This window comes from Phodopus roborovskii, unplaced genomic scaffold (assembly GCF_943737965.1).
Source record: "Phodopus roborovskii unplaced genomic scaffold, PHOROB, whole genome shotgun sequence".
NCBI lineage: Eukaryota > Metazoa > Chordata > Mammalia > Rodentia > Cricetidae > Phodopus > Phodopus roborovskii.
In genome coordinates, this window is record NW_026126424.1 from 10,802,785 (window position 1) to 10,827,943 (window position 25,159).

Consider the following 25,159-nt stretch of genomic DNA (forward strand, 5'->3'; position numbering starts at 1 on the left):
TATATATATATACCTATATACATATATGTTATATTTTTGAGAAAAGTTACAAACACATACCTATATCTTTTTTCAGAATGTATAATTTCTTTGCTTAAAGCATGTGTGCTAGACTTCCAATCTAACTTTTAATATAATAAAAGAGCAGAAAAAAAAAAAAACGATCTAACTCGGGTTTCCTTCAGGAGATACATGATTGAATCACTACACACGCCAAACCTGTGCCGTGTAGGAGAAGCAGGGAGGGTCTTGAGGCAGAGCAGGTCACACTCACTCACATCAGAGGTCTTCAAGAACAGGGAATGTGTGGGGAGGGAGCTGCATTCTGACATAGAAGTGACAAAGATAGAAGGCAGGAGACACAGGGCTGGAGAGATGAGGCTTTTACTGCCAGGCTAGAGAGTACATACTTGACTCTAAAGGAATAAGACACTGGCCATTGTTAGAAGGGGAATCTGTGATCAGATCTGCATTCAAGAAATACCACTCTGACAAGCAGGAGGAAAAACAGATGTGGGAAGGACCAGGGAAGGGAAAGCTGGGAGAGAGATTAGCCGGGCAATGATGCTGTCAGTTAAGGAGGAGGAACGGAGACGGTAAACACTGGGGAGGAGGGACTTAGCTGAGGGGAGCTTGGGGCTATTCTTAGGCTTCCTGCTGGAGCAATGGTATTGTCATACCCCAAGGAGAGATTGCAGGCCAGAAAACAAGCTGATACCTGTACTCACTGTGGTCTCCTTGTTTATTTATTTTGTAGTACTAGGGAAAACTTCATGCACGCCAGGCAAGGACCACACCATTGAGTATTAGCCTCTTTCCTAAATGTGTGCGTGTGCATGTGCGTGTGTGTGTGTGTGTGTGTGTGTGTGTGTGTGTGTGTGTGTGTACATGCATACTCTGAAGCCAGAGCAGAACAGCGTCTTCATGTCCCACTCTCCCTTTCTTGCCTTAAGACAGGTGAACGGAGGTCAAGATTCAGAACTTGGATTCGGGGCAGACACTGTCACATCCTGGAGAGGCACAGCCTGGAGTGGCAGCCTCGTTTAGAGCTGGCGAGAGCTTGCTGTGGGATCTTGGTGGCTAACTGAGCATCCCTGATCTTAGCTAGGCCTCCTCATTGTGGAAGAAGACAGAGGCCTAGAGAGGTTGATCTGCCCAAGCAGAGAGAACGTGTCACCAGCAGGACCCAGTCTGGAGTGAGAAGCTTTCCACCCTAAGCCATACAGTCAGCTACCGTGGGGTGAATGCCCAGGCACCCGCAGGACACGTGAACACACTGTGTTCCCTTCCCTGCCAACCTATCCAGCGCCGCAGTCCGCCCTGCCTAAACCTGAAGTGAATAACCACCCAGACTTCCTTCCTACTTGGAGATATGGGAATTATGGACTCCCTTGTGTGACTGTGGCTGCCAGGATTCAGAAGTGTTTCCTGGGCCTACCGCCTATGGAAAGAGCATCTAAGTTTTCAAAGGAAGGAGACAGGGATCCCCCAGTAAGCTGCAAACTGATTTTTAGCAAAAACAACAAAGAAATGGTAAGGCTGGGGGAGGGGTGGCAAATAAGATTTGGTAATAAATTCCATATTTTCTTACGCAGATATTTTGCTCATTTCACCTTCACTCTGAGTTGAGGCATTTGACTTTTATGTAGATTTAGAGGTAGTTAATGCTCATTGGAATGAGAAGTACATACACACTATAAGAAAAGAAGTGTAGCTTGGCAGTGGTGGCGCAAACCTTTAATCCCAACACTCAAGAGGCAGAGGCAGTCGAATCTCTGTAAGTTCGAGGCCAGCTTGATCTACAGAGCTAATTCCAGGACAAACAGAACTACAGAGAAATTCTGCCTTGAAAAAAAACAAAAAACAAAAACAAAAACAAAAAAAAAGAAGCAACAACAGAATGTCAGAATGTGATGTTTACTCCTGAAGTGAAGCCCCATAATTTCCCTTACACTGTTTACAACCTTCTTTTTTAGACCTGCTTGGATACTGCTGACAATACACCAGATGCCTTCAAGTCAGACTCTCAAGAAGCCGGGCAATCCCAGTCATCTGTGAAGGCAGCACCCCACCTTGTGGAAGGGGGTGGGGTTTATATAGAAGCTTGCCAAGTCTGTTTTAGAGGAGCTGCTTGAGGGTCTGGCTGCCATCAGACTCCTACTGAGTTACATCCAAACCAAACAATGCAGAGAAAAAAAGCCAACAAAAAGGATGTCATCATTAATAGAATACCCAAACTTCTGTGCTTCCAAACACACAGACAGCACACACACACACACACACACACCCCGCTACTGACTCCCTTCCTATTTGGTTTGGTTTTGTCTTTCTCCCCTTGGACATCAGTTCTGAATCCTTACATGACTTACCTTGTTGTGGCTACAGTTTGACTGGGCTGGTTACTGGCCTTTTACTTTGAAGGTCATGTCCTTCTAAGTCTGGGAACCTTTGTTTGGAACTTTCCCCCTGTTTCCTTGCCTTTTCTGGAATATCCTTCAATATTCTATTTCGTTACCTAGCTCTTACTCCTTGTTTTCCAATTTGTCTAATAGTTTACGGCAGAATGGTCAGTGTGATTGTCCAGTGCTTTGTAGAGTTAGTTTTCATCCTTGCAATAGACATTTTATTTGGCCAGAGTGTTTCTGAGTTTTCAAAAACTTAGATCTTATTCTCAGTGACATGATGTCCTCTTGTTTCTCTGACAATAACTGCTCTCTTTTAAGCTCTCCCAACCCCCTTTCCCTCAAACCGCTTTTGCTGAGTGCTGGTTTGGGTTGTTATGTGACAGACACTCCTTGTATGCCTGATGGTCAGTGGACATCAGCTCAGACCAGTGACTTTCAAGTGGAAGAGACCGAAGACCCCTGCCCAGACCACTGGACAAGGAGTGGAGACAGACTGGGCTGGCACGGCCGGGGCTGGGAGGCGTTTGTCATTCACTGGCGTCTGGTGGAAAGGCCAGGGGTGCTGGTAAGCACCCTGTAATACACAGAATGTAATGTTCTCCCATAACAAAGATTTATATGGCCCCAATGTCAACAGCTGAGACAGTGGGAAGGCCTAGCCCATGTTAATGAGTGAGGTGGTAGTAGCCACTGTCTGGGCTGAGCTGAGCAGAGCATTTACGGGTGAAAGACAGACAGGACCCATGTGTTAGAGCTTGTAGTTTTGTTGTTGGACAAACCAGTTTCTTCAAAATTAATCTTCAGTTCCTTGCCTGAAGGATAAAAACGCGGTATTCTGGGAACTGATACAGAAATGAGACCCGAGTCGTGAGTATTAGGGGGATAGGGAAGGTATTTGTTCTTCCGAAGCCCGTTTCAAGGTAGGGTTTCATCCTGCCCTTGGTTTGCCATGGCAGCATGAGCTAACCCTGTCACAGCTCAGGAGCTAAGGCTGTGGTCCTCTACCAGCTCACATGCGGGCTGCTCGAGACCAAGGCCCCACCCAGGCTGTGTGGCAGCACAGGCTTCAGGGACAACTCTGATGGACACTGCATTTTATTCACTAACACTATTTGGTGGTGCTCTTATTAGTGTATGTGTGTGTGTGTGTGTGTGTGTGTCTGTGTGTGTGAGAGAGAGTACACGTGTAGATCAGACAACATATGCGTATGTGTGCATTTGTGTGTATGTAAAATCAGAGGACAATGTGTGTATGTGTGTGTGTGTGTATGTAGATCAGAGGATGTATGTGTGTGAATGCACCCATGATTATGTGATTATGTGTGTGTGTGTAAAATTAAAGGACGTGTGTGTAATCAGAGGACTGTGTGTGTGTGTGTGTGTGTGTGTGTGAGAGAGAGAGAGATATCAGAGGACAGTGTGTGTGTGTGTGTGTGTGTGTGTGTGTGTTTGATGGAGACAGCAGGATCACTGGAGCTTGCTGGCTCAAAGCCTGGTTGAAAAAACAAAAAACAAAACAAAAAAACAAAACGGAACTCCAGGTTCAAGGAGAAAACTTTTCTCAGAAGAATAAGGCGAGAGTCTCTTGTGTCTGCTCACTCACAGACTTGCACAACCCCCCCCCCCATGAATGCATATTCCCCCCCCAAAACACACAAGAAATGTTTTGTTGGGGGAGGGTAAAGCTTCAAGTGAGCGGTTCTACTACCCCAAACAAAGAAGAGCATCTGAAATAAATGTAACAGTACTACAGCAACGGGTTTGGGTTGAAAGCATAATTTTCTGTAATGCCAGGGGCCAAATGCAAGCCCATGTGCATCCTACACAAGCAATGCCACCACTGAACTGTGTCTGCTTCCAGTCCTGTGAAGACACTTCACCACACAAGCTATGTAAAGTGTTTTCTAACTCAAGAAAGGATAATGTAAAAAAGTAGAAAAGACAATAATATCTAACAGAGATGCATGATGTTCACCAAAGAAGAAATGGAGAAGACTCCCGTATTTAACCATGACCAGATTAGTCTGTAGTAAGTTTCCAGGTAGTGCAGGGTCAACAGCTCAATGTTCTGTAGTGTGCTGCCACCTGGTGGCAGAATGAAGGAATGACAGCAAACACAGCCGGTTTGTCAGCAAAGTACAATGGAAATTCTTCACCAATCCACAGGAGGGACTTCCCAGGAAGTTTCCAAGCCTGTGGGAGGTGCCTTTTGGGGAGGGAAACTGAAGGAATGAATGGGATGATGGATAGAACAGGGACTAAAGAATTGAGCGGAGGCCAGGGGAATAAGGAGAGAGCAAGCTAGCAAGCACGTGCCCCCGCACACATGCACACACGCTCACACACACACAGAGGTATATACAGGTTTGTTGTTTTTTTTTTGAAGGTTATTTGTTTTATGTGTATCAATGTTTAGCCTGCATCTTTGTATTCATGCCTAGTATCCATTCCATGGGGGTCAGAAGTGAGGGTACTATCCCCTGGAATTGGGAGTAACAGTTGTAAGACTCCATGTGAATGCGAGTTCTCTTAACCACTGAGCTATCTCTCCGGGCCAACAACAGTATTCTTACAACTGCCCAGGTTTATAGTTCTCAAGTCATGCTTCACTTTCTTCTCAAATTCCTATCAAATCCTCTAAGGAATTCTCTTAACTAGACTTCCAGGAAAATTATACAGGTACTAGAGAGATGGCTCTTACAGTGGACTTGGGCTCACTGTTCAGAACCCACATGGTGGATCACAACATTGGTAACGCCAGTTCCAGGGGATCCAGGGCCTGCTTCTGACCTCCACAGGCACTAAGCATGAACATGGTACACATATGTATAAGGTAAAACACTCAGACACATTAAAAAAAATAAATCTAAAAAGATTATATGGAGTCCAACTGCTTCCCCCTCTCATACCTTGACTAGTGCCAGCTAGCATCACATACACACAAAAAAATCCACAAGAATTTTGACTGCTTTATATTAAATTGGGAAGGGCTAGCTAAAAATGTAGCTTTAAACATCGAGAATATACATCTATATTTATTTATATCATATTTAGTTTATCTTGGTAAGCTTTCAGTATTGTGCCTGTATTATTTCCTCTTATTAAATGTCCCTTCCCAGTATCTGATATGGCATCGCTTTTCACAATTCTCCAATTGTCCAGCTTGTACCTAAAACCTTTTAAAACCGGAACTACGTGATGAGCTTTTCAGCTATTTGTTATTGTTGATGCTAGATACAATTATTTATATAATACAAGGTTTTATTTTTCCCCCCCAGTACTTATTTCATTTTAGATGAAAAGAGAAAAAACGAAAAGTGGTATGACTAATGGCAGACATTTTTATCCTGCTTTTGCGCTAATGGACATTTTGGTTCCGATTATACTTTTTTATACTACGGAAACCACTGAAAACATTAGGATAACGAATGATTTGGGCAGTGAAGTGCTTCAGGGAGCTAAATATGGACAGCACGGACATGAGCGTGATACAGAGCTGACCAGAGTCCAGAGTAACTGCAGCAAGGGTGAGATTTTTCACCCCAGCGTTTCCCGTTTCTTGGTTTAAGCAGATTACCAAAAGTCATGAACAGAGGCTTGCTTTTCACTGAGAACAAAACAACATGAGTTTGGGGTATCCACTACTTTGGTCTCTGTGCCACATATTTGTACTCTTGCATAATCCCTACGGTGTTTCAACAATCTGGCCGAAGGCAACGGGGAAGGAAGGGTCGACAGGCCATGTCTTATCAACACACTGTTCAAGTTAGCCTACTTCTAATCACAGTAACACCTGTAATTAGCGCACACTATTTGGACAGGCATAAGATTGCTTGCAGAATACGTATCAGTTAATGTTTACCTCAGTCAGACTGTCGTGGCACATGCCTTTAATCCCAGCCAGGATTAAAGGCACCTCAGGAGGCAGATCTCTGAGTTCAAGGCCAGCCAGGTCTATAAAGTGAGTTTCAGGACAGTCAGAGCTGTTTCACACAGAGAAACCCGGACTGCCTCAAAAAACAAAATAAAATAAAAAGTGGAGATTAGGAGGCAATCAGCCTAAAGGTGGATCGATGTGTACCAACACAGAAAGCAAGGTTTAGATTTAAAAACAAAATAAGATAATATACAGTTTCTTTTTTATAAACTAGCCCCACCTACTCCTAAAAAGACCTCAACGCGGTCTGTGTGACTCCATGTACAAGCATTAATCCTTGGTCATATGAACGCATGTTCAGGAAGAAACCAGCACCGGCAGCACCCCACTCCAGCCAGTGCCCAGATTTCCTTTTAATCTTCACTGTCTAAACATTTCAAATTAGGAAACAAACAAAAAGGAAGGAAATATGCCAAGAACAGAAGACAGTAAAGAAAGAGAAACTGTCAGCGTTGACTCTAGGATCTAGTCAATGAAGTATGGCTTCGATCTTTACCATAGTACTTTTGTCGAGAATCAGCACTCAAGGTTTCCAATATGAACGAACAGACAACCAACCACCCTTTCCTGGGAAGACACCTGAAGGCTAATGATAGACCAGCGGGAAGATTCAAAGTGATGAGGCTGGCTCCATGTTTCAACCTTTCAAACCCTTTTCAAGGACTTTGTTTTATGTATGAGTTTTCATTCCACAATGACAAAAGTAGTTTAAAAAGTATTTTGTTCCAGTGCCACAGAGCTTTTTCCTTTAGTCATCTGACCTGAAGGGCCCAACTCACGACCTGACAGAAGTTAACAGGAGCAAGGCAGTCAGGGGAGGCACTCGGTAAAACAGAGGCTCCCTCCCATTCAGAAGCAAATAAAAGCCCACAGCTCCTTTCCTCCAGGTGCAGGGTTGGGCTAGGGGTTGTGAGCAGCCTGGCTGAAACCGCTCCAGTGGGAATCACAGTTTAGCTCTTGGAACAGCTTCTCCAGGCAGGTTACTACCCACTGTGGTTGGTGACATCTCTCTAGTGACTCTTGACTTCAGAACTAATCCCAGTGGAGACTACTTATTCTTTAGAAGTTTGGAGACTTTTTTTCTTTTTGGTTCCTCTGTATGTAGCTCTAGCTGTCCTGGAACTTGCTCTGTAGAGCAGGCTGGCCTCGAACTCACAGAGACCTGCCTGCCTCTGCACCCCGAGTGCTGGGATTAAAGGCATGCACCACCGCCTATGCAGGCGGGACACTTTTTTCATGCACGTGACTTCACAGACAAATATTCCTACCCGGGAGGTGAGGGGGTCTTCCCACTACCTCTCAGTTAGTTCTCTGTTAGCCAAGGGGAGGGTTTCTCATACGGGTGATGAAGTGACTCAGAGATGGAAGTTGACTAATGCAGCCATACAACACACTGAGGAGACTCATTTCTCGTTACTTTCGTGTTATAAATGCAGTGGACTAAGCATCTAAAACTTAATGCCATTAAAAACATATCTAGGGGCTGGAGAGATGGCCCAGCACTGAACTCCCAAGGCACACTCATGCCCATGCACAGAAATAAAAAAAAAAAAAAAATAATTATTCCTTACAATCTAAATAAAAGGAATAAAGAGAAACCTGAAGAAAGTTCCCTCTATCATTTGACTGATCAAGTCATATTCTTAAATTTTAAAACTCAAAATATGCTGCATATTTACCATAAATAGGTTGATAATGATACTTTTCTACAAACTGGCAAAACATTTAAAAATTCACTGAATTTTATTATTTAAATCTTTATTTAGCTTCTTCATCTTCTTCTTTTTCTTTCTTTCTTTCTTTCTTTTTTTTTTTTTTTCTTTTGAAGTCGGTCTTACTCTGTAGTCCAGATTGGCCTGAACTCCCTGTTAAGGCCAGGCTAGTCTTGTAATCACAGCAATTCACCTGCCTCAGTTCCCAAGTGATGAGATTATAGGTGTGACTCTCCATGTCCAGAACCATAAAAATTCTATACAAGAATAAGAAGTTATAAACCAAAGAGGATATTTCCACATAACAGTTAATTCTAAGGAACTGAAACCAGTGGTTTCTGGGGGCTCAGGGTTTTTTTTTTTTTTTTTTTTTTTTTTTTTTTTTTTTTAAAGGTTTATTTATTTATTATGTATACAGTATTCTATCTGCATGTATGCTTGCAGGCCAGAGGAAGGCACCAGATCTCATTACAGATGGCTGTGAGCTACCATGTGGTTGCTGGGAATTGAACTGAGGACCTTTGGAAGAGTGGCAGCACTCTTAACCGCTGAGCCATCTCTTCAGCATCAACCGTGAAAGGATGCACTTGGTGAGCTTGTAGGGATACGGGTAAAACTGCATGACTACACAGTGCAGTTACTGTTTATGTTTCAAATGGAACACACTTTCCTACTCACTCAAAAAGCCTGACAATTTAAACTATAAAGACAGTTCAAGGCCGGTAGCAACAGGAGTATTGTTGATAACATGGAAATTGCATTGGGAAAGTTCTATCAGGGAAAACAGTGAGGAACATTCTGCCAGGGAGGGGCTGGTGTTTATATGAACCAGTACAGGGCAGGGCACACACAGACCACACATCAAAATCCAGATTCCAATTAGAACTGACCCTGAATTTGCTTCAGACAGAATGGCAATGCAAAAATAAGTCTTCCTCTTACAAACACACTAAAAGGCTGACACCGGTGGCCTACCCGCTGGGGCCCCACGTCCCCCACGCCACATCCCTCAAACTAACAGAGATCAAAATAAGAACCCTAGAGTGGGGAAAAGGAGCCACCAACCTAGGGTCCCCAAATCCTCCTCGTCACTGGCTCCTCCTGCTCTTTCCATCCGGGCCAGTCATCCTGCGAGTCAATCTCATTTACCATAGTCAGTTTTGACATTCCTATGTTTGCAGACAGGAAAACTTTAACTCCAGAAATTTTGATGGAAATTAATGTGGAAATGGACAAACTGTTATGTAGCTTTAAATAAAAACGATCCGAATGACAAATCTAGACTGTTTCAAATATCACAGGATGGGATGGGATGGGATGGGATGGGATGGGGGAGAAGGAGGCAAAAGATAAAGAACTCTGAGCCTAGCACTGCTGCAGAGGTCATGAGGGTCACCGGGAGCACCCTGGAAGGACTCTGCCTGCTGCCCTGTGTCCCGTCGCCAGTTTCCGCATCGTCTACACCACAGGCACTTCTTCGATCGTCCACTGCCTTCACCTCCGTCTCTCCTACTTAGTCCTGTTACTTCTACCCATGGATACAGTCCATACCCGGAAGGTGCTAGTGCTTTTCTGAGTCTGCGTCCGGATACATTGAGGACACTAACACAGTGATGGCCAGGGCCAGCAGGCCAGGAAGCCGGTGTCAGCCATGCCGATAATGCATGCCATTTATCTAAACGGAGACGAGAACTATGCACTGAGCAAACATTTCCACACTTGTGAGGAGACCAGAAAAGCGGAGGCAGGTCCTTGGTACTCTGCGTTCACCGTTTTTTGTTTGTTTGTTTGTTTGTTTCAGTGCACAATGTTTTCAAAGTGACTGATTAAGATGAGTGATGCGAGAGGCATTTGGAGAATTTTAGCAGAAATTAAAGCTGCTAAAGCAAGACCAATTTAAATTACTTTCACTGCAATAGAGTATGTTCAATGTATTTCTAGATAAAATTGGGAAAATGCTGCAGCAAATATAACGGCATATATTCCGAGGGAGAAAGAGAAACACAGACTTGCTCTCAAGAAAGGAGAAGATGAAAGGGGGCAGAGATCTGTGATGCTGGGGTTTGGGGGAGAAGGCACTGTTACACCATGTCCCTTGAGCAGAGGCTTCAGTCCTAGCAGAAAGGCCCACAAAGGCACGATAAACTGACAGCCAGTACTTCCAGTCAGTCCCCCTACACTTACAGTGCCTGGGCCCAGTTCTTAGTTCTCTTCTGTTATCAAGCACGTTTTTTCTTATTTTCACCACAGTAGTCTATACAAAGACAACCCCGAAATTTATATTCCAGGCCAGACCACTCTCTTGAACTTCTGACTCAACTATGTTAAATACCTCTCAAACTGACGTATGCAATTTAATAAAATAGAATTACCAACAGAGGCTTGGTAATCATGTCACAGATAACAGTATTGTGGCAGGGGCTTTGTTCACTGGCCCTCCAAGACTGCCAGCAAAGTTAAATCTCAAGTCAAAGGGCGGAGTCAATGTTCAGCTGGCCAGAATTAGCCACAAAGACATTGGAGGACCCGGAGAGACCGACAGAAAGATGCACAGGGAGTAACAGGGGAGATCTGGAAATTGGTGGGTGGTTTTGATCCTGGGAAACGTGAGGGGGGTGGGTATCAGCCAATCATTTTCTCAGCTGCTCTTTGGATTTATCAGCTTTTGTCCCAATTTGTGACTCCTGAGTTTTTATTAATAATAGAAGAATTGAGATAAACACCTCATCTGGTGCCTAACACAGGAGCATTATTAGATCATGCCAGGGTGGTGAAGCCACCACCTCGTAACTGCCACTGTGCCTGGCTTCCCTTCTCTTCCCTCAGGCCCTCTGTGAGTCCTTGGGCTTTTTCTGCAGCAGCCTCGGGCCGCCACCTACCCTTAGACCCAAAAACTGCAGGCGGCTGAGCCCCAAACACTGCAGGCTGCCTCTATGGTTCAGGCTTTGTGCACCCTCACATGCTGTGCGCCCTCAGCCCCAAGAGCAGGAGCGGCTCCCCTTAACCTGGCCATGCATCGCTCGCTGGCATTCTCTGCCCAGTGTGCCGCCTAGCGACAGCCACAAGCCTAGCAATAGCCGTATACCCCCTAGGAGCCGGGCGGTGGTGGCGCAAGCCTTTAATCCCAGCACTCGGGAGGCAGAGGCAGGCGGATCTCTGTGAGTTCGAGACCAGCCTGGTCTACAAGAGCTAGTTCCAGGACAGCCTCCAAAACCACTGAGAAACCCTGCCTTGAAAAACAAATACAAACAAACAAAAAGTATTCACCTGAGCTAAGGTATGCTGAGGGTTGCTAGCAAAGGCTGGAAGCCAGGAAAAGGCAAGGAGAATGTCTTTCCTAGAGACTTCTGAGGAGGTGTGACACCGTGACCGCTTGACTTCAGACTTTCGGCCTGCAGAACTGTGAGAGAACCCATGTGTTTGAGCTGCCTACTCTGTGGGGTCACACTACTGTGATGGCGGTCCTGAGAAGTTAGCTCAGTCCCACAGGGCACTGAAATACCATGGGACTGAAATACCATGGGATTATTTTCAGACAATTGAACTCAATGGACAACTTGCAACTTAAAGAGATGATCACGTACCTCAGGAGCAGAGTCCTTCTGGGTTCGAGCACGTTCAGAAGATTCAATTTTTTTGGCACTAATTTCATCAGAGTCAGCAATGATGTAATGCCTAGGAGAGTAAGCGCTGGACAAGCTTCCCACCAGCCTCAGGATCTCAGTGGTATGTCCACCTAGAAACAAATGCAATATATACCTTAAGATTAAGGAACACCAAGGGATGGGTCTGTGGAGAGGTCGCTAAGTGGTCAAGAGTACTTGTTGCTCGTCTTTCAGGCCTATCCTTCACTCCAGTTCCAGGGGACCTGACGCCACTTGTGCTCTCAGTTGGCACCAGGCATGACTCCGGCGCGCGTGGGCACACGCGCACACAGGCAAGCCACTCATACTTAAAATAAATCATGGGGGGGGGGAGGGAGAAGAAACACAGCGTGGGCTGGAGAGATGGCTCAGTGCTTAAGAGAGTGCACTTCTCTTGAACAGAACCCAAGTTCTGTCCTTAGCACCCATGCTGGGCAACTCCAGCTTTAGGGAATCTGATGCTTCCGTGGTCACCTTCACACACATGCACATCATTAAAAATAAAACCTTAAAAACGTAAGGACAAGTTACTGGGGAAAAGGATTTCTATTTTTGTTTCCACAGAAAATGAAAAGATGTGGATTCCTTCCAGACTAATGTGGTTTGATCACGCTAGACCGCCTGAAACAGAGTACAAGGTGATCCTACATTCAAAACAGCTGGACAAAGCAGCCCTACAGACTACAGCCAGGATTTCTGCATCTTCTTAGAATCCCCCATGACAGCGCCCCTTACCAACAGGAAGTAGTTTGGAAAGAACAACGCCCAAATTCCCAAATATTGTGTATAAATGTTTGTTTTCATTTAATTGGACTTTGTTATATAAAATAAAATAAATAATAATAAAAAAAAAGTAACCTACCATGGACACGTGGAAACATTTCGCCGCATTATATCACTGTCATGTTTTTCAGGGGTGGGGAACTAATGTAATTGCATATTTCCCAAAAGACATGTGAATAGGAACATAGAAAAGCCATCTATGCCCTTGTGTAAGTACTGATTTTATACAGAAGATAATAAATGCATTTCAAAAATTGGTACTATCATTAAAAAGGTAAGTATAAGATACTTTGTTGACTTCTTGAAATCAAGAAAGGGGGTAGGGGGACAAGATACACACATATACACATAAAGAAAACGTAAGGGAGGAAAAAGGCCACTAAAATGGGATGGCAAAGGGCTATGAAAAAAAAAAATCAATGCCCTCAAAACAAGAATAACCCTGGAAAAAAAGCTAAGAAGACTTGGAATGTAAAAACAGATGGGCAGGAGCAGGAGGCCTTTGGGCAGAGGCAGGGTTGTCAGAAGAAAGATCTGAGCTGTTTTCATGGGGCAGGGGGAATTCTGGGAATAAGGGGAAAGGTGGAGTTAGCAGGATGAAGACAAGGAGTTTCTGTGTGGAGAAGTGACTTAATGCTCTGACATCAGGGTGTAAGCTTCCTAGAGGAACACCCCTGGCCACTCAAGCCTCAGGAAACCGCTGGCAGCTCTAACCTCAGGTCCTGGCAGAGGCCTCAGCACACCGAGGTCTTCAACAGGTGAGCAGTTCCACCAAGAGTCTATGGCCAGTTTCTCACATTATGCTAAACAAAGCTAACAGTTTATTCACAAAATCACAACTTTAAGAGTCAGTTACAGAGGGGGCTGGGGAGGTTAAGAGTTAAGAGTTCTCCCAGCTCTTACAGAGGACTGGAGCTCGGCTCCCAGCAACCCCACAGAGTGACTCACAACTGCCTGGAACTCCAGCTCCAGGAGCTATGACACCCTCTTCTAACCTCTGAGGCCGCTCTCCACACACGAGTACATGTGAATAAAAAAGACTTTTATTTTTTTCAAAAATCAATTACAGTCATCCCCTCAGGACCTGTGGGGCACTCCCCAAGTCTCCATGTGCTCAAGTTCTTTACAAGTAAATTGTGTCATTTTCACTTATCACCTACACACGTCTATATATTTTAAATCATTCCTTTACATTCCATTCCATTAATATAATGTAAATGCTAGCTAAATAGTATACTACATTTTTTAAGGGATAGTGAAAAGTTTGTACATGTTCATTATAAATGAATTCTTTTTCAAGTATTTTGGATCTGAAGATGCAAAACCCACTGATAGGGAGAGAGGAGTGGCTGCATGTCCCCTATGGTTTCTTTCATGAGAACAACCAAGATTTCATAGAAGAATATCTATTAAGCTATTTAAGCTATGCAATTAAACTTTGGGTTTTATTTCACAAGCTCTGTGGTTGAGCCAGGCCAATCCCTTTAGCATTGGCTACACTCACTGCATTGCATCCTCCTTGCCTTCAGTTATGCTGTATCTCTTGGAAAGCCCCTTTGTCCCCACCCCTTTGTCCCTTTGTTGTTCTAAAAATGATTTTTTTTTTAAAATAAGACATGAACACACAGAAATATAAGCACACAAAATATACGTTTTCCCTCATCAGGTATTCTAATAGGAGAAAGATCTTTTTTTTTTTTTTTTTTCCCAGGTTCTAGAATGAATTAGAAAGGAATGAGGCGTAGATGTAGCACGCACTTCAGGAATTAGAATCACACGTTAACTTTATAACTTGCCACTTGTCTTCTTCCCTGGGGCATGTGATTGACACACCTGCTTTATACTCACTTTAGTATTTTCATTTGGGGTCTTAAAAAAGTGTTGTGGTTTGTCAAGTGGATTCCCCAACCCCCAGTGGAACAGTTAATGATAAAACCTAATATCCACAATGAAATGGGAGCTTCATAAGACTTACTGGAATAGTCATCCCTCTGCTATTTAAAGGAAACCCTCATTGAAAATGTATCCTGGTTACTAAGAGAAGTCACTAAAATCACTGACCCTGTTAATGAATAAAGTCATTAAAATGATTGACTGAATCTGTTACTGACGGCCTTTTTTACTCTTTTATTGTATTAGGAGAGGGGGCCGAGAAGATGGCTCAGTGGTTAAGAGCACTTGTTGGTCTTCCAGAGGATCCAGGTTTGTTTTCAGCAGCCACACTACACAACTCAAAACAAGCAACTCCAGCTACAGAGGATCTGACAAACAATTCTGGCCTCTGCAGGCATGCACACACATGTACGTACACACACACACACACACACACACACACAATATTTTTTAATGGGGGGAATAAAATCCTTTTAGTAGATGGGTATCCACATGAACATGCAACTGTGTACACATAAATAAAAATAGATCTTTAAAAAAGAGAGATATATTGGAGAATAATGTTAACTGATAAAGTACTATTAGGCTACACCTTAAAACACACCTAACATCTAATCACTTCTTTATTTTCTAGTTTTTTAAAGATTTAGTGTGTATGAAGGTTTTGTTCCCATGTATATCTGTGCATCATTTGATTATCTGGTGACTATGGAAGTCAGAAGAGAGTGTAGGGTCCTGCCATGCTCTGCACAGCTCCTGGGATGGACCTAAATGGTTGGTGAGGGAATGAGGAAAGGACAGACATGCAGATACACATACAGAAAAGCTAGAAGTGGGTGAGCTGGGCTCTCTGATGAAGAAGCTGGAGGGGGTTCAGAAACTCATAGTGTTAGCTATACACAGTTGAACAGGAAGGAAGGGTTATTACAAGAAGACAGGGCTGCTATATACAGCTGAACAAAGAGGCAAGATTAGTTCTATAGGAACAGTATCTATAGGGGAGCAGTTTTCAGGCTATAATCATTGGGGTGGGGGAGCCGCAGTGGATATTTTCTGTGTATTCTATCAACATTCCAACTAGGACCAGAGAAAGGCTTTGTCATTCATCTAGGGCTGGCCACTACCATGGGGCTGAGACATTGGGACCCTTGATACATGCATTAGTTAGGGTTTTATTGCTGTGAAGAAACACCATGACCACAGCAACTCACGAACAGCTTTTATTCTATTATTGTCATGGTGGGAAGCAGGCAGACATGGTGCTGGAGGAGCTGAGGGTTCTACATCTGGATCCACAGGCAGCAGGAAGAGAGCACTGAGCCACTAGACCTGGCTTGCGCTCCTGAGACCTCAAGGTGCACTGCTAGTGATGTACTTCCTCCAATAACCTCACACCCACTCCTACAAAGCCACACCTCCCAACAGTGCCAGTCCCCATGAGTCTGTGGGGCCATTTTCATTCAAACAACATCCACAATACACATTCACTCAGGACTTCCCTGAATCCCTACAAGATCCTCAGAAGCGGAGTTACAGATGGTTGTGAGTCTCCACGTGGGTGCTGGGAATCAAACTCTGGTCGTCTGCAAGAACAAGTCCTCTTAACTGCTTAGCCACCTCCCCTGCTCCTCCAAGCACTTCTCACCACCTCCTTCGCTATCATGTCTAAGCTACTCTCATATAAATTATGAATACAGCTTTTATAGATCACATCCCCACTTCCACTTCCTTTACTTCTCAAGGCTATTTTCAACACTACATCCAGTATGTTCCTATTTTTTTTTAAAAAAATTGATAAATATTTTATTTCTGCTCAAAAGTCCCAGTGGCTTTGCATTTTTGCATCTCACTGGAAATAACCTGTGCTTCTTATATTAATCTGAGATTTCAGTCCTTTGTGTGGTAACTACTCACTTTGTTTCATCTTCTGTTAGCTTTTCTATTTCATTCATTGCTCTATCTCTGTCTTTTTCCTAGTGCTTGGCACATACACATCACTCTGTGGCAAGAGATACTTGTCTTGTGTTATCCTTTTATTTGTTTTTATTGTACTTATTCTATTTTCAGTTTTGTTTTTTCCTGAGTTCAGTTTAGTGTCTGGCCTTTCCCATGACTCAAAATGTGTTAAGTAAATGAGAAATTATAATGGCATGTTAGTTTGGTATATTTGCTTATGTGATAATTATTTCTTGTGTGTAGTTATTTATCACATAATGACGTTTTAGTCAATGATAGTATATGTGACAGTGGCTACAGGAGATTAAAAGGGAACTGAACAATCCTTATTGCCAAGTGACACGACAACCATCATAGCATAGTAGCCCAAGGTAATCTATGTTTGTAGTGCAATATAAACAAATTCACTGTGCTGCCTATCACATAAAAAGTATAATATACACTTAATATTCAGTATCTTGTACTTTATAATGATAATACACAACCACATTACTGGTTTAAGTAATTTTTTTATTAGAGTATTCTATTTTTAAAAGTTTACTGTGAAAATGTAAGCCCAATTGCAGAGGCAGCCTTAAACACCTCAAATTTACTGTCTCTTAACTGCATGATTTTCTATTAGGCTTGATTTAGTTTTGTTTTCCTGCCCCTGGAGCCACAGATTATACCATATGTATTCCAGATGGCATTGATGTATATAGAGGAACAGATATCACCTTCGTTGTGTAAAGTCGTGTCTAACTATACACATGTTAAAACTGTTCATCTAATTTTTTTCTTTTTCATCTAAAATTTTAAGTTTAAATTGTTTTAAAATTTCACATTGAAAATTTAATTTTTAAAAATTAAAATTTTCACTCTGAGGGTATCGTTGTATGGGATGTCCACCTTTTTATCCTCAAGGACTTAGCACATTTATGTGTGACAACTCTGCCTCGTTTACTACATAATGTTCACATTTCCTAAATACAAAAGGTCTAGGTTAACAACGCTCGGCAGCAAAGAGGGCAACGTCTGTCAGCATCAAGAGACTTCAGCGTACTCCGACGCTAATTATTTGTTAAGAAGCTGTACACTGCAGAGAGGCTTAATTACAGACAAGTATAAATAACTTGTCTTAATGACAAGGCGGCTGGGTGGCTACGCATCCTTTTTCCTGGTCTGGGCTGACCGGTTCCGGGAATGCAAAAAAAAAAAAAAAAAAAAAAACCCAAAAAACTACAAATCTCAGCATGCAGCGCTTCTAAAGGCGCTAAGACGGCCGAAGAGCCTCGCGATGCACTCTGGGGTTTGTAGTGCCGGACACAAACACGTCGGCCACCACCCGGATACTTACCGGATCCAGCAACTATCAAGAGTCTGAGAGACTCTCGGGAAGCGACGTGAAAGAATCGAAGCACGACCCATAGTCTCACGACTATCAAGATCGCCACTGCTCCCGCTGAGGCAGCAAGAATCAGAAGGCTCGCCATGCAAAGGATGGCGCATGCGTACTATTTCCAGCGGTCAAAGTTTCCAAGAACGCTCGTAAAGTGGAAACGCCGATTGAAACGCTCCTCTGTGGGCGGGGCTTGACTTTGCTGGGCGGGGCTTGATGAGTTGGGCGGTCAAAGTTCAGAAGTGCAGCTCTGATTGGAAAACGCACAGCGACGCGTAGGTCGCGTCTCGTGGACGGGGCTTGTCTGTAATGGGCGGAGTTAAATGCAGGAGCCGGAATCCGGGCTGCCTGGAATGGTTAAGGCTTTGTGGCAGTTATTCAGGCCTAGTCTGAAATTGGGAGGTTAAGTTTGATTTCCCTCAGTGACCAGGTCAGGCTACGAAGCCCCGGCTTAGTAGCTGTCCCAGCCCTGCCAGTTTTTGGCACGACATACGTCTTCTTTCCTTTCTTCCTCCCTCCTTACAAGTGGGTTCCACACTCACACAGAACTGAAAATGTTTGCCATTCAGAGGCATACCCTTAGGGGGGGAAAACATTCAAATCCGTCCTTTCCCAACGTTCATGATTTTACTTTTCTAGACGATGTCACAGATCTCAAACTATGACCAGAATCATGATGTCTTCAAACTATGCCATATTCCTGAGAGGAGTGGAAGCTCTTGGCTTCAGATAGCAAGAGGAGGAAGGCATAGTCTTACAGTTAATAGTTAATTTTACCACAAAGCTTGTTCCACTGAAATGATGAATTGCCAATGCTTCCTCCAATTTCAGTGGTGCATGTGTTCCTGTCTACTTAGCCTAAGTTATAGCAAAATAAAACCTTGACACTAAATGTTATTTTCCTTCAGAACCTAATAGGGCTGGCTGCAGGTTAGATAGGTCAGGCATGCAGATGAGTAAGACAGGTCCAGAAAGGTCCTACTACTTGCCTAAGTGTAATAGTATCATCTAGAATTAGAATCCAGAAATCCTAACTCCTGCTGCCTAAGAATGCTACATCATTATTCTCCTTTGCTAAACTCAGTTTTGATTGGTGATCACATTTACCTGGAGCCTAGAATACTTTTGGAAGCGATACCAGATCATAAGTTCCAGGACAGCACCTGAGATCCTCTTACAAAAGCAGATGTGTTGGTTCCTGAGTCAGCAGTCAGGCTTAGGAGACTTCCTGACTAGCTTTATCTGATTGTAGACCTCACAGCACTTTGCCTATGGGCTCTTTCATTAATCCCTCTTGACCTCATTCTTTACAATCAGGTCCTAAGTAGATGTTATTCTTTGCATTACAGATGGAGAAATAGATTACACAAAAGTGATGAAAATCCATAGTTGTTGACTTAGAGGTCAGAGTCTGTCAAATTTGGATGTAATGAGAATACTGCAGATTTAGACATACACCACTGGAAGCCAGAGGCAGGGCTTCTAGTGAGTATGACAATATGACTCAGGTGCTGGGGAGAGGCTCCGTGCCAGCTGGAAAAGCATGAAGATTCGAGTTTTGATCCCTAGCACGTAGAAAAGACAAGCATAGTGGAGGATCCATGGCTTGAGTCTATCAATGAACTCCAGGTTCAATGGAAGATGCTGTCCCCCTCCCCACGCCCATCCCAACAAAATAAGGCAGAGGGGCTAGAATGATAGCTTGAGGGCACTGGCTGCTTTGTCAGAGGACCCAGGTTCAATTCCCAGCACCCAATTGGTGGCTCACAATTGTCTGCCACTCTGGTTTTAGGGGATCAGACTCCATTTTCCAACCTCTGCAGGCTCATAAATGGTACCCAGAACTAATTCAGGCAAAACACCCATACTCATAAAAAACAAATTCTTAAAGTAAGAATAAGGCAAGAGAGGAAGACAATGCTGACCCCTGGCCTCCTGACATGCACACAGGTGCACTCACTATTACACACACAGTAGAAAAGAGTGCTTCAAGACTATTACAAAGGTCATGTCATTTTCTCCTACCATCTTCTCTGCCATTCCCCAAGGTGGTTTCAACCTAAGGCTTGCTTCATATTTAAGAGAAGATATTAGTGGCCAGGCATGATGGTGCATACCTTCAACCTCAGCACTCAGAAGGCAGAGGAGGGTAGATCTCTGAGAGTCTAGCTTGGTTCCAAATGGTGATTCCCAGGCCAGCCAGGGCTACAGAGTGAGAATCCTTGTTTCAGACAAAATAGCAAGCAAAAAAAAAAAAAAAAAAAAAAAAAAAAAAACGAGGTGGGGTGGGAAATATTAGTGACCCAGAAATCACTCCACACAGGGCAATTTTTCACAGCCTTAACAAGTATGTCTTTTCAGAATCCCTAGTGGGAGAGTTTATTTTACTATTTTAAGTAATATTTATATCATCTATACATAAAATGAAGTAAATCCCAGAGCTGGTGGAGATAGGAATGGAGGGTAACATAAAATTCTGATATAGTTTATGGCCATTATGTGGAGGGTGGGTATGGCTTGGAAGCTAAAGGACAGGGGGTTGTCTTCATAGGCAATTGTGGTGTTTGGGTTGGTGTGAAGATGTGTATAGTGAGATAGTCCTTCTGTGGCACTGACGCCCCCTTTCCCTACTCTTGGAATTTTGGGATAATAGTCATCGTCTTTGGGTTGGTTTTAGTTATTTAGGGTTGGGTATGGAAGGTGATGCTTACACTCGGGTTTATCTTTTAGACAGGAATAGGGAATGGTTGGGAAAGGTATGGTTTAGATGGGATATAGGTAGATTAGACTATTTTCTTGTGAATTTGAGTAAGAATGAGATAGTATTTTACAGCTTACATTGTTGTGTATTCTTATGTGGTAAGCTATGTAAAATTAAGTTTATATTTTGTTATATTGTGTGAAATCGTTCCACTTACGATGTTTTATGCACATTATTTTTACCATATTCTATGTATGTATACTTTCCTTGTTTTCAAGACATTTGTATATTGATACAAATTGGGATATTTATCATGCTGCCCTTTATAGTTCTACCTCTTGTCTTGACATTTCTACTCTACCTCTATTTTAGGGATTTATATGTATGTATATGTAATAGTTATATTGTTTAAGTATTTGTTCCTGCTTTACTCAGGGAAGTTTTAATCAGTTTTTTAGCTAAGTTCCTGAGTATTACAGATTATCTTCACTCATGTTTCCTGTACCTATGAGATTAGTCAGACATAGATGCTTAGTCTTCAATCACTTCATAGACATGCAGAACATGGCATTTAAATGTTTTAATATTAGTACTCCATTGACATGAGACACTGTTGCTCCTGACAGCTTTCCCGAAAATATGTTGGACACTGTTGTTGCTCCTGCTGGAGTTCATTCTCGCCTCAGCTAATGGCCTGTTTGGCAAAGAACTGCCCCCACCTTGACCACTGATTTGGACATGTGGTCCTATGTGCTTACAGGAGACAAATATAGAAGACTGCTTGACCTTGCCAAGTCAGGGTAAGACAGCCATTCTACCTCCCTGCTGTTGTTGTGGTCTGTCAAGTTCTCTTGGCCTTAACCAAAACTGGGTGTACCAATGTTGCTGTGAGACCTAGGGTGACTGTTCAGGTGGCTTGCTGTTTCTGTCCTTGCTGCACCTTTTGGAAGTTGTCCATCTACACTTCCTGTCTACTCTAGTATTGTTATTTTCCTTCTCAGGTCTTGATGAGGTTGAAGATTAAACTATCACAACTATTATTCTCTCTTCCTAGTTAGATATAATTGGTACTAGACTTACGTTTTCCAGCTTAGGACAACTCTATTGTAAACTCCATTTTGCCTTCATCCTAGGACTAGATATGTAGGTCATTTTGTTCTCGATTTCCTTTTCTTAGAGCACACTTGTTATTCACTGTTTTGTATATAGTTTTGTATTAAGCCTAAATCTTTTCTTTAGACTAAAAGGGGAATTGTAGTGAGATAGTCCTTCTGTGGCACTGACCACGCCCATTGGGGGTGGAGCCATGGGCGGAAGTGACCTGTGGAAGGAAGTCGGAGAGAGAGCTGGGAAAAGCTCTCTTGCTGGCGTGACTCGGACAGGAGAGCATCAGGCAGAATTCCCTGGTGTTCATCTGTCTAGGTTGTAAGTTATTTCTCCCTGAATAAACATCTATTCGGCCTATTTGTTTATCCTGATCCTTATTTAACCGCGCCAGATGTGTGTTTGTAAACCAATATATGCGCTGCAGTTGTCAGGCACATACTAATTACATGGCCCAAGTCCCAAGCTCCATATTAAGGAAGACTTAATATGGGAAGGGTACTATAACGCTTCCCATTACCTTATCCTCCTGTGCAATTCCTATAACTGTTTTAAAAATCAGTTTGACCACAGCTGGGAGACATGGGTAGTGAAGCATTTGGGGCTACCAGTCAGGCCAACAATCAAAGAAAATAGAGACAGTGTCTAATGTGTGAGATGGCTTATATTACGTGTCAGCATGACAGGATCTAGAATGACCTGGCAGACAAGCCTTTGGGCATGCCTATCCTAATCTAGACTGGGAAGACCCTCCTTAATGGCGAGCTAACCCATTCCATGGGCTGGGGTCCTGGACTGAATAAGGAAGGAAGGATCTGGGTGCCAGCATTCATCTGTGTGACTGCAAATGAAGCTACCTCACCTTCCCACCACTTTCCCTGACATGGGCTAGAAGATTACCTGGTACTGTGGGCTAGAGTAAAGCCTTTCTTTGGTTGTTTCTGTCAGGTGGCTTGTCTTAGCGACAAGACGAATAACTAATACAGAGTTGTTGACTGAGTTATTGAGAGGGACTGTTTTCCTATCAGGGAAGTAAGGCCTGCAGGGATGAGGTAAGTAGGCCAAGGCAAGAGCAAGTGGAGGATTCCTGAACAGTCTACTGAATAAGCAGAGTCCTGGCTGTGATAGAATGTGCAGAATAGAGTCAAGAGGCCATCGAGCTATAATGGGTTACTGGGAAGTTAAGACTGAGCTGAAAGAAGTAGCAACAAAAAGTGTCCTGAGGTGAGTCAGTCCGACAAATTGATTCATGGTCCTTTGGGAAAACACAAGAAAACATGAACGATTGACAAAGTGACTAATACGTGATTCACACCAATCATTAAGTTTGTCTGGAAGTTATTCTTAAGTCCGTTCACTGGACTTTCTTGACACAGACTTGGCAGTTCACTCTCAGCATCAGCCCTTGGGAAATAGGGAGGGGAAGAGGATAAAGAATTGGCTATGTGAGATTGTTTCTTGAATCTACAGAAAGAAGTTATTTCCTAAAGTTCCTACTGCATACTTCCTAACATTCAGGCATACTTCTGAAGTTTTTATGAAGTTGGATTTTTTTTCAGTACTCTATGGGATTGCATGTGTGAATTTAGTCAGCATATTTATTGTGCATCTGAGAAGGGCTGCAAACTTGAAGGTACAGGGCATGCCATATAAGCAGGCAAGAATCTTGGACTAGAGAAGATGACAGAGGATGTAGCTAAGGATAGATTTGAAATATATTTTATGTATGAAGTCAGTAAAAATAATGGATTGGATACTGAAGATGAATAAAAAAGAGGAATCTGGATAACACAGATTTTTTGGTTTCAGAATTGGTGAGATGGAGGCTTCAGATATGGCTCTGTGGTTAACAGCATTAGTTGCTCCTGCAAGGACCAGAGTTCTGTTCCTGGCACCCACTTCAGGCAGCTCACAATTGTCTGTGTATCTGGTGCCTTTTCCTGGCCTCCACAAGTAACTGCACACAAGTGTGCATGCTAACAAATGCATTTAATAAAATTTTAAAAACCCAATATTTAAAAACCCCTGGTGAGATGGTATCATTTAACAGAGGAGAAAAAAACTATTGTGGGTGGAAGAAGGTAAAAGAAAATGAACGGAGTGTTCTATTTTGAATTTTAGTTCATATAGTCTATTAAGACACCCAAGTACTTATATGAAACAGGCTGTTTTATGTTCACATCTGAAGTTTGGGTCAGATTGGAGGTATAAATTTAGAGCTCACTGTCATATAGAGATGAGTTATGAACCATGGAGCTGGGTGAGATCACTAGAGAGTTCAGACATTCCTGTCAAGTACTGCTGTCCATGATGATAGAAGTATCTGTGTCTGTGTTTGTATACTGTTTACATGTGCCCAATGGGCACTTGAAATATGGCTATTGCAACTAAACTGGATTTTTAATTTCATCTCATTATGTTCTGTTATTTTAAATTTCAATAGACACTTATGGCTAGTTGTGTTAATTCTCCCATGGCTGTGACAAATACCTGATAAATGCAACTTAAGGAAGAGTTTATTCTGTCTTATTCTGTCACACAGTCTGAGGCTATCATCCATCATGGTAGGAAAAGAACACATGGTAACAGGAGTGGGAGGCAGGTGGCCTCTTAGGGGCACATGGCACTTGCAGCCAAGAACCAAAGACAGACCATTGCTCATTCTTAACTTCCTTTTTCATCCAGTCTGGGACTAAGTCCATGGTATAGTGGCACCCACAGTTCAGGTGAGTCTATCCACCTCAACTAACCTAACCAACATCACAACTGTGCGTAGCAGCTTGTCTCCTTCAGGATTCTTGATGCTGTTGTCAAGCTGACAACCAATATTCACCACCATGCGAGTGGATACTGCATCCGCTAGCATAGCATAGAGTCTGGGGTTGCTACCACTTAGAGGAGCAGGGCAGGCTGAGAAAAAAAAAAAAAAAAAAAAGAGGGAGATGGAAAAGCCATAGTAGCAGGAGGAGACCCAGGAAAGAGTGGCAGAGTAGTTTTGAATGACTATCCTCCACAGTCTCAGGCATTTGAATACTTGGTCCCCAGGTGGTGACACTCTAAGGCTAAGGCAATATGGCGTTTATGGAGGAAGTCTCACCACTGGGGATGGGCCGCAAGAGTAAAAACCCTCTCTACAGTCTACTGTCTCTGCTTTGCCCTTACTGTCTGGACGTGAGCACTTGGCTTCCTCCTGCTCTTGTGGCCATGCCTGCCCAATGTCACTGTTCCTTTTCGCTGTGAGGAACTCTTATCCCTCATGACTTGGACATGGTGTTCTATAGCAGAGACAGAAAAGTGACAAATGCAACTGGTCACGTAAACCATGAGAAGAAAATGCTTTAAGGGTCAGACTGCAGTCAGCCCAAAGCATGTGCTGACAGGTAAGTAGGGCAGGTACTTGGAACAGGTCAGTCACTGGGACAATAACCCTGAATCCCATAGTATAGTAGATGCTGGAAAGCCATTGAGAATGAGCAGGGAAGAATCCCACCCTCACCCCCACCATCCCCCCAAAAAGAGAGATCAGATTTCTCTCTCTCTCATTTATTTATTTCAGAGATGTATGTGTGTGTATGTATGAATTTGGTTTTTCAAGGCAGGATTTCACTGTGTAACACCCTTGGCTGTCCTGGAACTCACTCTGTGG

At 43.2% G+C, this 25,159-nt stretch overlaps 1 protein-coding gene across 1 annotated transcript in view; it reads right to left on the bottom strand.

The window, feature by feature from the left end:
* Positions 1–17,817, bottom strand: part of Alg14 (ALG14 UDP-N-acetylglucosaminyltransferase subunit) — a 68,006-nt gene extending 50,189 nt beyond the window's left edge. The window contains exons 1-2 of the mRNA XM_051185589.1: positions 17,667–17,817; positions 11,639–11,790 (exon numbers count right to left, since the gene is read on the bottom strand). Coding sequence (XP_051041546.1) covers positions 11,639–11,790; positions 17,667–17,802 — 288 coding nt within the window. The 5' untranslated portion in view covers positions 17,803–17,817. The remainder of the gene's footprint in view (positions 1–11,638; positions 11,791–17,666) is intronic.
* Between the last annotated feature and the right edge of the window lie 7,342 nt (positions 17,818–25,159).